Here is a 14,741-nt window from a genome sequence, read left to right as displayed (position 1 = left end):
TTCAGCAGTTTTGCACTGAAAACACCTACAGGTTCCTACGGCTGACCTAGATGATCTGGTAACACCCAAAGTGGGAACTGGGATTACAATGAGGCTGGTGGGAACTAAACACATGCAAGTATACTTGCAAGCCAATAAGTGAGAAACAGCCTGACTTTTTTTTAGAAAATGGGAAAAGGGCAAGAAAAAAATCAATTTCCAGGAGAAATACAAATAGGCAATGAAAATATGAAAAGATACATATCCTCATTAATAAATAAATTTATATTTACATGACATGGCTTTTTTCACCTGTAAGTTTAGAACTGATTTAAAACATTTTTAGTAATAATGCTGGATAATCCTACTTGGTGAGACTATAAATGGGTACAGTCTTTCTGGAAAGCTTTTTGAAAATATCATTTAACATTGCAATGCATAGCTTTTGATCCAGTAATCCCACTTCTAGGAAACTTCCTATAAATATTGGAACAAAATACAAAAATACATGGAGAGGTATTCGCTCTACAGCATGTTTTCAATAGGGGAAAAATGGGGAAAAAAAGAAACTAAACGTCCATCAGTAACAGCTTAACTAAACTATGGTACCTTTATATAGTGTAACAACAAAAAAAAAACTTGTTAGCAAATCTTCATGTACTAACATGGAATGAAAGAAACAAAGATCTAATATGTCAATACATAAATATATATATTTGCACACACACTGGTATGTATATGTAAAGGGAATTAACTTTCACTTTCTACTATATATAGACATATATTCTTTAAACTGGTTTTCCTTTTATAATAAAATTATGAAACTGGATATTAATATATGTGTTTCAGATAATAGTGTGAATTTATTGCCTGTTTCCAGTTATATGTAGAGATTTTCTAATATTAAATTTATTTATACACAGATCACTACAGTTAATGTTAAACTGCATAATTTATTTTAGATTATTACCACCGTGGGTTAATTCACTGTGGAATTTTAAACACTTTCATATAATCTGAGAAAGTACCATGGTATCCTTTGAGGGGAAGTAAAAGGCTCTTCTATGAGTACAGGAGTTCCCACTTTGACTTTCATTCCAAATGAAAGCAAATACTTCCACACCTTTTCAATTGTCATTTATATGGTAGTGGTTACATCAACATGAACATTATACTGTTGACTCTGATCCAAAAGACAATCCCTAAGGAGACAGCAAATGCAAAAAGTAGTTTATTCCCATTTGGCAGGCTTCTAATTTCTATGACTTTTCCTTACATATTTGATTCTCTCCTGATCCTACTGCTATGAACCAATTTATGTTTTCAACCTGGCACCTCACTTTGAGACTAAGAGTCTCACAAGTCCCTGAAACTTTATAGTAGATTGTATCTCCTCACTCACCAATCAGTAATACCCAGCTCAAAAACTCCAGAATTTGGTAAACAATTCCACATTCACCTTGTCTCTGGCTTCTGGAAGACAGGAGAGAGAGAGGCTGGTTCCAAGCGGGGGCTCTGAAACCAGACCATGAGGGTTTACAGTGGGCTTTGGTTGCAGGACTTTGGGCAAACTGCTTAACGTCTGCGCCTCCATTTTCTCATCTGTAAAATGGGACGGATCTCTGAGACTGCTGTAAGAATTAAATAAGACCAGATAATCACTTAGAAAGTATAGCTAGTGTGATTTAATTGGTTTTGACTAAATTCCCTTTGAGCTTGATAGAACTTTAAATGTTTAGTTTAGGAGCTTGCCAAATCTGAATAATTTCTAGGACCCTTCATCCGTTATCTTCTGTGATTCACTCCTGTCTTTTGTGCACTATCCCCACAGGTGCACACGGTATTCCATTTTTCTTTTAATTTCATTTAATAAGAAACTTACTAACATGTACCATTTGACGGACATTATTCAAAGCACCTGGCAGACGTTCACTAATTTGATCCCCTTAACAACCCTATAGAGCAAATACTATTACTTATTTTCATTGTTAAAAGGGGGCACTGGTTTCACAGACAGCATAAGTAACTTGACCAAAGTCACAAGTAAAGGTGGAATAAGGAAATGAACCCAGGCCCTCTGGCTCCTGAGGCAGTGCTCCTGTCCCATCACAGCCTCTAAGATATGGCAACAAGGGTGAAGCACCCTCCCTCAGGGGGCAGCAGCACCACTGTGAGCTAAGAGACTGTTGGCTAATACGTTTGAAGCACATGGACATAAAGGAGTGAGTGATTTGTTGGATACTTACTACACTCAAACATTTTGAAACCTACTACATCTGAGAAGATACTTCTGTAACTCTAGAAATGCCACTGTAAATTAGTTCCTCTTCTTAGATTTCCCACATTTCGGCATTTTGAAATTTGACCAAAAAGTGATTTCCAGTTTTCATATTATGAAACTATCTTGTACAGCATTTCCCTTGTTGAAATTGAAACTATTCCAAACCTGCATCTAAATAATGGATTTGGAGCCATCAGGAAATTTATACTTAATTGACATAGGTCTAGTTCCTCTACTTAAATTTTTTTAAGTTTGCTTTTATTCTCTACTGAAGCAAATAAAAGGATACATGTTTAAATTATGTTCCGTTACATTAATACAATCCAGAATCTGTATTTTCCAAGAATCAATTTATTTGAATCAAACACCAATTTTTCAGACTGTGCCACCACACTGGGTAGTTCCAACCAAAATTATCAGGCATCCTATTCCCTCATAAAAATGTCCAGTGGGATATGTAATTTCATTCTCAGAATTCCAAGCTAAGTCACCCAAAATGCTCGATCAAGCCAACGCGACAGTCTGGTCCAATTCTGTGGCAAAACTCATAGAAAGAAATATGAAGTGAAACTCACCATGGAGAACTCCACATTCCCTCATAGGATCTTCTGATTTCTTCTTTCCCTTTACCTATCTGGCGAGCAAACATTTCTTCACAGACAACAGCTTTCTCTATACAAAAGCAGCAATTACATACTTCCAAAAATTTTATAGAACTCGACCCAAGGTTGACTGATGAAATTCCTGAAGTTTTCAGCACTTTGCATACAATCACAAATACAGAAAGACTTCCAAAAATGGCTTTCTCATAAGTGAAATAGTATATCTCCATTTAAATCTGCAATTCGCTCACCAGAGCAGTGAGTGGCTAACGTTTTTTTCACGCTTCATGTATAGTCAGCACTATTCTAGGCACTCATCTCAGCCTCTCAACACTGAGGTATGTACTATTATTAAACCCATTATACAGATGGGGAAAATGAGGCACAGAGCTACTAAATCATTTGTCTATTATCTACTACTCAGTAATTGGTGAATCTGGAATTCTAACCCACCAAAATTTGGGTCTTATAGCCCTTAACTCTTAGACAATACATCCTTTTATCTCTCAGAGATTGAAAGACCAAAAGACTACGATACATGTCTACAGAAATAATCAGGTCATACCTAATGAACACCCATTTCTGAAAAAAGCAGGCTACAAGGACGCAGATGACGATGCTGTCTGATTTTAGAGTCAACTCTTATTCTCCTACAATTTGGGGCTGTTTTCTTTACATTTCTCCCTATTATTATATACAAAAGGCACTAAAAATTCCATTGAACATGTAGAGAAGATAAACTGCAGGAAAGTTATTATATGAGAAAATATAAAAACAACTGCAACTAAACTGACTTACTCAAACCAGAGTAGATTAACAGTATACAAGTTTAAAATGAGAGAGCTTCCTTATTAGAAAATCCCCCAAAGGTTTGCATATGAAGAGGTTCTAATGGATCACACTGCACACGTGAAAATGAGGAAGGAAACTGGGTATAAGAAAGCAGAACGACATTTGCTTCACATGCCCTTCATGGGCTGAACTAATGACTGCCTCGATCGGAAGACACTGAGCTGAGTATCCTCCCAAACAAAGGTGACTTTCAACTGTTATTATGAGTGGCTTGCTTATAAATGATGGAATATGTTCAAGGGGAAAAAAATGCTTTAAGGTTAACATTCTACAAACCTTAGATTATGAGCCTAGGAAATTACATAATGTACAGCAATCTGACATGAATAACTTTACCTCTTAGCCAGCTTTGTTTTACTGCCATGCCAAAAGTCGAACTTGTGAATGGGGTAGAACCGGTTATTTAGATTTCATAAGGGTGTGAAAGTAATGGTACTGTTACAAGTACCAAAAAGGTACTATGTGCTTTAAAAATTCTGGCCAGAAACAACATGTGACTTCTCAAATGATCTATTAAATGGGATGAATACGTGTAAGGTGCTACTATGCTGCAAACCTAAAGTCTGCTTTTAACAAGTAGTGTTTTGAAATCATGAAATGCTTCTTGTTTTACTGTGTGTGTATGTTTATGTGTAACAGCTGACATTGGAAACCATGAACGACACAGTGATGAAGGGCTTCAACGGGTCTGAGAGGTGCCCCAGGGACTTGCAGGCAGCACACCTGGTGTTCCCAGCCATCTACACTGTGGTTTTCTTCATGGGCGCCCTGCTGAACACTTTGGCCCTGTGGGTGTTCATTCACATCCCCAGCTCCTCCACCTTCGTTGTCTACCTCAAAAATACTTTGGTGGCCGACTTGATAATGACGCTCATGCTTCCGTTTAAAATCCTCTCAGACGCGCGCCTTGGACCCTGGCAGCTCAGAGCCTTTGTGTGTCGTTTCTCTGCCGTCGTCTTTTACGAGACCATGTATGTGGGCATCACACTGCTGGGGCTCATAGCCTTTGACAGGTTCCTCAAGATCATCAGACCTTTTGGAAAATTTTTCGTACAAAAACCTGCTTTTGCAAAAGTGGTCTCAACCCTCATCTGGCTCTTTTTGTTCGTCCTCTCCCTGCCAAATATGATCTTAAGCAACAAGGAAGCAACGCCGTCATCTGTGAAAAAGTGTGCCTCCTTAAAGGGTCCTCTTGGGCTGAAATGGCATGAAGTGGTGAACTACATTTCCCAGTTCATTTTCTGGACTGTTTTTGTCCTAATGCTTCTATTCTACATGGTGATTGCAAAAAAGGTATACAATTCTTATAGAAAGTCCAAGAGTAAGGGCAGCAAAAACAGCAAAAGGCTAGAAGGTAAAGTATTTGTTGTCGTGGCTGTCTTCTTTGTGTGTTTCGCTCCATTTCATTTCGCCAGAGTCCCATATACTCACAGTCAAACCAACCGTAAGACTGACTGTCGATTGCAAAATCAACTGTTTCTAGCTAAAGAAACAACCCTTTTTTTGGCAGCAACTAACATTTGCATGGATCCCTTAATATATATATTCTTATGTAAAAAATTCACAGAGAGGCTACCATGTATGAAAGGGAGAAAGATTGCAGCATCCACCCAGGAAAATCATACGAGTCAGTCAGACAATATAACCCTAAGCTGATAACTTTATCATGGTTAACGACTGACTGACAAGACTTCAAAAGACAATTTACTTGGAAATCAAATGTAAGCAGTGAAAGAAAAGATAGCTTCGAGCAAATGCTTTCTTACATTTTACTATCCTCGTGTACAGAAAGGATTATATAAATTTTAATTCCACGTAGATCTACTCATAAGCTGAAATGAAGTATCCGTAAGAGAATGCAACAGGAAGCAAACAGCCACTAGAAGTCACCTTTTCAAGAGTGTTCACTTACACTCTGGAAAAGATTTACCATGGGGAAATGTATATTCCTAAAAATACATATTTTCGAATTATAAAAAATATATTCCCCCACTCTAAAACACCTCACATTCTTCTGCACATGTAATTCAAACAACGCTACTGCTTTTGTATCCCACCTGCTGATTTAAAAAGAAAAAACCCAAAAAAACCCACCTTGCGAGTCCTTTGGTGAAAACTGAGGCTAGAGGTTGAAAGGGGTGCTAGATGTAACGCGTCTGGGGAATAGGTCAGAAAGCCCAGATACCTGATGAAGGCGCTTCTTCTCACAGTTACAAACAGCCTCTTCCCCAGTATGCAGCCACACCATAGGAGGCACGAGCAGCATTACTAAGCCACATAAAACACTGTACCGTAATACTTTGCTTACATCCTGAGTGTGTACAAATTCAAGGGTGAGAATACTGTATTCTTATTCTTTGGAATCCCCCCTCTGCCCAGCAAATACTCTAACGGTGGTTGACTATTCCACCTACTCAGCAAAGCCTTCCTGGGCCAGCACTTCCATGCTCCTTCCTCATGTCTCTGGTTGAAAATAATTACCTCTCCCACTGTTTGGGTATGTGTTACGGCCCTCAATGCCGAGTTCCTTTTACTAGCTTGCTGTATTCTATCTTTTTTTAAAAATAGATTTATTTATTTATCTTTGGCTGCATTGGGTCTTCGTTGCTGTGAGCGGGCTTTCTCTAGTTGCAGTGAGCAGGGGCTACTCTTCATTGTGGTGTGGGGGCTTCTCACTGCGGTGGCGTCTCTTGTTGCGGAGCACGGGCTCTAGGCACGTGGGCTTCAGTAGTTGTGGCTCACGGGCTCAGTAGTTGTGGCCCGCGGGCTCTAGAGCGCAGGCTCAGAAGTTGCGGTGCGTGGGCTTAGTTGCTCCGTGACATGTGGGATCTTCCCAGACCAGGTCTCGAACCCGTGTCCCCTGCATTGGCAGGCAGATTCTTATCCACTGTGCCACCAGGGAAGTCCCTAGCTTGGTGTATTCTTGACTGCATCCCCCAAAGATGGTTAGGATTTTTTAAGAAAGACAACATATTTTGAAGACAGAAAATATGTCATGTTTTCTTGGTATCTCCCACAATACTTCCCACAGAGGATAAATTACAAATGTTTTAAATAGAATATGTCATAGTTATGCCATTCTTGGTACATATATAGATAGAACTGCTGACCCACGATCAGTAACATCTATACTGGGAAATTTTTAGAGGATGGTGACCTACTTGTATTTATTTACCTCCATGTTTTCCTGAATCCCTCTGTGGTTCAAAAAAGAGCTGCTAAAGTATGGTTATCTGGAATTGTAGATGCTGATTTGCACCTTCTAGATAAAATGTACAAAGGAGTAGACATGTTCTGTAGATGTGCCACTAGTTCCAATACAACCATCAGACTGTGAACCCCAGGCCTCTTTCCATGGCCTCAAAGGCCCTGAAGGCCCTGGAACTTGCCCACCTTTCTGGCCTTTTTTCCTAAGCATTCTTCCATCCTTGGAAATTCACACTCTCATATAAGTTTATAATTATCAGAAAATGCTATGCTCCTTTTTTGCCCCCATGTCATTGCACTTGTAAATTTCCCTCTGACTCACCAAGAAAACTCTTATCCATCTGTGGAACCCTAAGTTGCCATCACTTAAACCATGAAGTCTCATCTGGCTGAATTCCCACCACCACCTCAAACCCAGTCACTCCATCATCTGTATGCTGTTACACCTCAATTATTATAATGATCACACTGCTTTGTAATTACTGGCTCATACACGCATCTACTCTTTTAATACCCTATGTGTACTTTTGAGAGCAGAGATTGTGTCTCATTGTGCAATCAATAAATATTTGATAAAATACCAAACTGGCTTTATTTTTACATACTAGAGAAGCAAAAGGGAAGCCCATTTTCACTGATGTTTTCCTTATCAAATGATAATATAAACTTCTTGAAAGCTCAGGCTCTTTTTAGTTGGTCTCCTATGCATGTACACAGGGGCCTGGGAAGTGCGGGTGTTCTTGGGTTCACTAGTGAATGACCGGGAAGGAAGCAGGATTACTAAACAGTACACGTATAGCTTGGGGGCTAACGTCTATCATCATTTCAGTTTTAAAGCTATTGACAAAATGCTTTAGCTATGTATTGTTGGTTTTGGTTAAGTAAAATTTGTAACTGTAGCATATTACCATCACCAAAACTCTTAGAAAGTACTTTGACATCTGATTTTCATTTGCTAAAATAAAAGAATTAAGTCATAATAACTATTAGAGATGTCACTAAATCCATGTTACCTTTACTGAGTACATTATACAATCATGAGCAGACTCTAATAACGTATTATAAGTAACTGCATCTAAGCCACATTTCAAACTATGCTTGGGAATATAATCCATGTATTTCAGCTCTAATAATATTTTCAAAATACACTGAATGGATATAGATAATGAATATAATTTTTTAGAAAGATCTTTCAAGATAAAATTTCAATAGGAAATGTGCCCACCATAAATGCAAATATTTCATTCCATTATAATAATATTACAGTCAAAAGCAGAGTTCCTGACATGTAGAATGAAGTAATCTACCAAAAACTTAGAGAAGAGTCAGCTTAAAATCACATTCACAAAATGAAAAGCAACTATTTGAGGAGAACTTCCCAGACTAGCAATCACAAATACTAAAATCTAGAATACTTACAGAACGGGGAACTATACCATAGCCATTAATGAGACATAGAAGAGAGGAAAAAGGGGAAAAAAAACATTAGTAGCTTTGATAAATTCTGTAAGCTCAGAGCACAATTAAGGGCTTCTGTCAAAAGCTACACTGTCATCATTTTTATTGGATAAGGCCTTCCAAATACCCCTGATGCAGGGGAAGTGAGAGAGGATATTGTCCCATGCAGAATTCGTCTTCAGAAACCAAGAGAAATTACTGTAAAAGGGGAAGGAACTCTGCCCATCTTTTGATTGGGTTGTTTGCTGTGATGGTATTAAGCTGCATGAGCTGCTTATAAATTTTGGAGATTAATCCCTTGTCAGTCACATTATTTGCAAATATTTTCTCCCAATCTGTGGGTTGTCTTTTCATTTTGTTTACGATTTCCTTTGTTGTGCAAAAGCTTTTGAGTTTAATTAGGTCCCATTTGTTTATTTTTGTTTTTATTTCCATTACTCTGGGAGATGGATCAAAAAACATTGCTGCGATTTATGTCAGAGAGTATTCTGCCTAGGTTTTCCTCTAAGAGTTTTATAGTGTCCGGGTCTCACATTTAGGTCTTTAATCCTCTTTGAGCTTATTTTTGTGTATGGTATTAGATACTGTTCTAGTTTCATTCTGTTACAGGTAGCTGTCCAATTTTCCCAGCACCATTTATTGAAGAGACTGTCTTTCCCCCATTGTATAGTCTTGCCTCCGTTGTCATAGATTAATTGACCACAGGTGCATGGGTTTACTTCTGGGCTTTCTATCCTGTTCCATTGATGTATATTTTTATGTTCTGTGCCAGTACCATTACTGTTTTGATGACTGTAGCTTTGTAGCATAGTCTGAAGTCAGGGAGCCTGATTCCTCCAGCTCCTTTTTTCTTTCTCAAGATTCCTTTCACTATTTGGGGTCTTCTGTGGCTCCATACAAATCTTAAGATTTTTTTATTCTAGTTCTGTGAAAAATGCCTTTGGTAATTTGATAGGGATTGCACTGAATCAGATTGCCTTGGGTAGTACAGTTATTTTGACAATATTGATACTTCCAATCCAAGAACATGGTATATGTCTGTGTGTCTGTGATTTCTTTCATCAGTGTCTTATAATTTTCAGAGTACAGGTCTTTTGTCTCCTTAGGTAGGTTTATTCCCAGGTATTTTATTCTTTTTGATGAGATGGTAAATGGGATCGTTTCTTGAATTTCTCTCTCTGATCGCTCACTGTTAGTGTAGAGAAATGCAACAGATAAATAGACATTTCTCCAAAGAAGACATACAGATGGCCAAGAGGCACATGACAGGGTGTTCAACATCGCTATTAGAGAAATGCAAATAAAAACTACAATAAGATATCACCTCACACCAGTCAAAATAGCTACCAACAAAAAATCCACAAATAATAAATGCTGGAAAGGGTGTGAAGAGAAGGGAACCCTCCTACACTGTTGGTGGGAATGTAAATTGGTACAGCCACTATGAAGAACAGTATGAGGGTTCCTTAAAAAACTAAAAGTAGGGCTACCATATGATCCTGCAATCCCACTTCTGGGCATATATCCAGACAAAAACATGGTCTGAAAGGATACATGCACCCCAATGTTCACTGCAGCACTGTTTACAATAAGCCAAGACATGGAAGCAACCTAAACGTCCATCGACAGATGACTGGATAAAGAAGATGTGATACATATATACAATGGAATGTTACTCAGCCATTAAAAAGAATGAAATAATGCCATTTGCAGCAACATGGATGGACCCTAAAGATTGTCATACTGAGTGAAGTCAGACAGGGAAAGAGAAATAGTGTATGATATCACTTATATGCAGAATCTAAAAAGAAATGATACAAATGAACTTATTTACAAAACAGAAACAGACTCATACACTTAGAGAACTAACTTATGGTTACCAGGGGGGATGGGTGCGTTGGGGGAGGGATATATTGGGAGTTTGGGACTGACATGTACACACTGCTATATTTTAAATGGGGAACTCTGTTCAATATTATGTAACACACTAAATGGGAAAAGAATTTGAAAAAGGATAGATACATGTATATGTATAACTGAATCACTTTGCTGTACACCTGAAACTATCACAACATTGTTAATCAACTATACTGATTATGTTAATCAAATATAAAATAAAAAGTTAAAAAAATAAAATAATGAAAAAAAAGGCGGGGGCTGGGGAGGAAGAGGCAGAGAAGCAGTGTGAATTCCCAACTCAAAGAAGTTAGATGGCTGATAAAGTGATCATGACATCAGAATATAAAATAATTACTCAGTCTTATTCATCTCATCACTTCATATATTCCATATGCATTTGAAAGCAGCTCATTCCATAACTTTCTAAAGTCTTCTTTCTAAAAATGCCTGACCATCACCCCAGGTAAACTGTACTCTTCCAGTAAGTGAATAGATCAAAGCTCACATAGATTAGATCTTAACAGAACAAAAGCACCACAGCAGAGGAACCCATACCCAGCTGTGTTTAATAGCTAAGCAAGTACACACTGAAAAGACAGCAGCCCTTACAAATCAATTGAAATGCCTGGAAACACAACTCCACATTTTAAATTTTACATGGAAACCAAATGTAGGTGATATGAATATAGGACACATGTGTTAAATCAGTAGTTTTCAAACTTTAGCAGGTACCAGAACCAGCTGGAAGGATTCTTAAAACACAGATTGCAAGGCCCACCTCCAGAGTTTCTGATTCAGTAGGTCTGGGGTAAAGCCTGAGAATAAGTTTCCAGGAGATAAGGACGCCATCGATTTGGGCCACATGTTAAGAACCACCATGCTAAAAGTTCCTTGAGGTTTATACATCCGTAAGGACTGATTCACAGCACAGCACTGCACTCCTGGACATGAATGCCCAAGGGTGAGATCTGTCAACAGGAGACAAACAACATTGTTACAAAGAGAGCAGGACAGATATAAGGTGACAGGCAGTGGCATGAACTACAGCTACCTGGAAAGTTCATGTCCCACTTAGGGGAGCATCTACTACTCAGTGCCAGCTGTTGGCACGGGAGGGAATTGGGGCCCAGGGTTGCCAGCTGGTAGCCACGGCAGTAGTAAAACCAGCATCAGCAACAAGAAAAACAGCACACATTACTTCCTATTTACTATGTACCAGGCAAGCATGCCAAGAGCTTTAAATAGACTGCTCCATTGAATAATCCCAGGAAGCCTGTCAAGTGCTATTGTTTTTTCCATTCTAGAGATAAAGAAGTTGAGGACAGAGAAGTTAAGCAACTTGCACGGGGTCACACGACTTATAAGTAGCAAGGCTAGGACTCTTAATTCAGACTCTGGCTTCTGAGCTCATATTTTTTGTTTTTTGTTTTTTGTGTGTGTGTGTGGTATGCGGGCCTCTCACTGTTGGGGCCTCTCCCGCTGCGGAGCACAGGCTCCGGACGCGCAGGCTCAGCGGCCATGGCTCATGGGCCCAGCCGCTCCGCGGCATATGGGATCTTCCTGGACCAGGGCACAAACCCGTGTCCCCCGCATCGGCAGGCGGACTCTCAACCACTGCGCCACCAGGGAAGCCCCTGAGCTCATATTCTTAACCACTGTATTGACAATCGCAGATCTTCTAATGTTTTCAAGAGAAATCATAAATCCAGTCCACTCCGCCATATTCCCTGTTATTTTCAAAGCTTCCGTAGTCAACCCTCACACTCCCTGAACCCCACAAAACAGTACCTTCACGTGTGGACCATAGTGGTCCACATGCTGCCAGCTAATTATCTTTGACCTAGAAGCTAACAAGCACCTCCCAGGACCTTACACTCCTTTACTGAATGCTCGCTATGTGCCATGCACCATGCTATGTATGCACCTTACAAGGGTTATCACCGTTCTATTTCTCACTATTACCCCAGGAGACAGATACTACAGGGCTCCCTGTTGGGGAGGAAAAAAAGAAAAGAAAACTGAGGTACCAAGTGAACAGATACCTTGACCCTGGTGCCCACGACCCCACCAGCAAGCACAGGCAGAGCTGGGACAGACACCCAGGAAGGTGGCCGCAAGACCACACCTCAATGGCTCTGCTGCACTGCCTCTCTGACAGTCGGGACAAGCCTAATTCCTCAAGGGGTGATCTCAAGCCCCAGCTGTGAGAATGGTGAGGAGGGGGCTCCTGAAAAGGGAGGGAGAGGTCTCAACACAGAAGAAGTTTCAATAGCTCAGGGGTATGAACAGACCAACCATGGACCTTTTGAGCCCTTTGGGGACCCCTCTGGTCCTTAAGAGGAGTAACAGCCCAAAGGGTGGGTTGACTCGCTCATTTAGTCCATCATTCCTTCATCGTGCGGGGCCCTTGGCCTCCCTGGAAGCCGCACACAGGCCGTATTGAATCCAAACGTGGTTCGTGGAATAAGAGACATAATTAGCTCACCAAAGAAGCTCGGAGGAAAAGGCAGCTAATGCCAATGGAGAAACTGAGCAAGGGCTCACAGGAGATGGAAGTGTGAACTGGACCCCGGGGGGAAAAACAGAGGCTTCGAAAGGGAACCCTGCGGTGCTCTGAGCAGTTTGGAGGAAGGCTCAGGTGAGGGTGGGCGCTGTGCTATGGCCGAGCGAGAGGGGCCACGGAGGGGCTGAGCACACGCGCGGGGAAGACGAGCCTGAGAAGGGAACTGGGACCTCACTGCACAGCACTTCAGGGTTGCTGGGGTGTTCGGAGTTCTCTGTGAGCCACTGAAGGTGGCTGAAGTGAAGACTACTATTCTCTATGCCGTGCTTTAGCAAAATCAACTTGCCAGCAATAGGCAATTCTGAATTAACGGAGCCACTGAGGCCAAGAGAGCAGTTAAAGAAGTCTTCCATCTATGCAGGCAAGAGCCAAGGGGAAAGAAATCTGACATGGAACTCAGAGACATTTTCAAGAAGAGACAAAGGTCTTGAGTCCAAGATCACTGGAGAATATGGGTTTACATGTAAAACGTATGTGATTGATATACAAAATGTATTCTCAATGGGGTCCATAATCCCCATCACACCCCCTCCCAATCGAGATTCATTGCTTTGAAGAACATTAGCTTGGGTGATGTCCTTGATCGTGACGGGTGTGTTGAATATGAAGTACTAGTGAGAGAGCCGGGTCAAGGAATCACGCCAGTAGGAGCAAAATATGGATCCAGGGCTCTGAAGACAGGGTTAGATCAGAAGCCGAGGGAATCATCTTTTCTAAGAAAGGGAGAGAACAAGGAATGAGCTAAGCACCTCAGAAGCCATGCTGCACCAGTCTCGTGGACAGACGAGATAGAAAGAGAGGAGCGATGCCTGGGATTGGGGGGTAGGGATTGCCGACAAGGAGCACCGAGACGTTCTTTGGGAAACTGAGGAACAAGAGTGGTTCGAGGAGGAGATGAGAGTCAGCAGAATCCCACACTTTGGGAAGGTCAAATGCGACGAATCTACAACTGTGAGGTCAGTGGTCACTCTAAGAAGGCAGTGGCGTAGAACCCCAGTCTGCAATAGGAAGGGCGGGACGACAAGCTCCTCTCTCCATGAGGGACCAGTCAGTTCACAAGAGTTCCAAGGAGGAAATGAGAATAGCTGTTACATTAGCTCGGCCTTTTCCAAGGGTTTCTAAGAACAGGTGGAGTAGTAGCTCCTTGCCCTGCTTCCTATGCAGTACAGTGTGAAGATGCTCCATGTGAAATGGCCCACAGAGCACAGGTGTAAATCACATGGTGAGTGTAACCACACGACCCAGAGAACCAGCTTCAGTCAGAAAATGGGTGTGCCAACACCCATGTGTCAGATGTGTCAGACATCCACGTTACCTGGGTTACCTAAGGGCAATCAAAATATTATGAACTTAACCTTAACTTTCTAGTTGCGGAATGTTTTTAAATTTTTAATCGTTCCAACTTTATATTCATAAAAACACCCCCATTCGTATTCATTTACTTACTCTCCTCTGCCCTCTGACCAAAAAAAAAAAAAAAAAAAAGCTACTGTTCACTAAGTACCAACCAAGTTTCAAACACTGTAGGAATTATCCTATAGTATATTATCTCATTTAAACTTTACAATCTTACAAGGTAGCCATTTTTCAGAAGAAGAAATTGATGCTCAGATATAATAATGACTTGCCCAAAGTAAGAAAGCTCCTAAGTGGAGAGGCTGAAATCCACACTGGAAACTATATGACACCAGTTACTGAGCTCTTATCAAGGCTGACACCGCCCCTCACAAGATTTCCAAAGTGAGGAACTGGCCGAGTATAGAAGAGAGTGTCAGCATGAGGGCGGAGGTCAGATGCAGGCACATCTCCAGAGTCAATCGCCAAACCATCTCTCCCCTTTAACTGACCATTACACATTAAGTCCTCATACCAGAAAAAGATAACTGTTTTATTGAAAGCA

At 40.7% G+C, this 14,741-nt stretch overlaps 2 protein-coding genes across 2 annotated transcripts in view; one reads left to right on the top strand and one right to left on the bottom strand.

The window, feature by feature from the left end:
• MED12L (mediator complex subunit 12L) overlaps positions 1-14,741 on the bottom strand; it is a 321,906-nt gene that overhangs the window by 87,899 nt on the left and 219,266 nt on the right. The window lies entirely within an intron of this gene.
• P2RY13 (purinergic receptor P2Y13) lies at positions 3,857-6,561 on the top strand. Its single transcript, XM_082625559.1, has 2 exons — positions 3,857-3,897; positions 4,354-6,561. The coding sequence occupies exon 2, from the start codon at positions 4,369-4,371 to the stop codon at positions 5,368-5,370; it is 1,002 nt and encodes a 333-aa protein (XP_082481685.1). The 5' UTR covers positions 3,857-3,897; positions 4,354-4,368; the 3' UTR covers positions 5,371-6,561.

The sequence above is a fragment of the Mesoplodon mirus genome (genome assembly GCF_964341445.2).
Source record: "Mesoplodon mirus genome assembly, chromosome: 6".
NCBI classification, from domain to species: domain Eukaryota; kingdom Metazoa; phylum Chordata; class Mammalia; order Artiodactyla; family Ziphiidae; genus Mesoplodon; species Mesoplodon mirus.
This window is presented reverse-complemented; position numbering and strand designations above follow the sequence as displayed.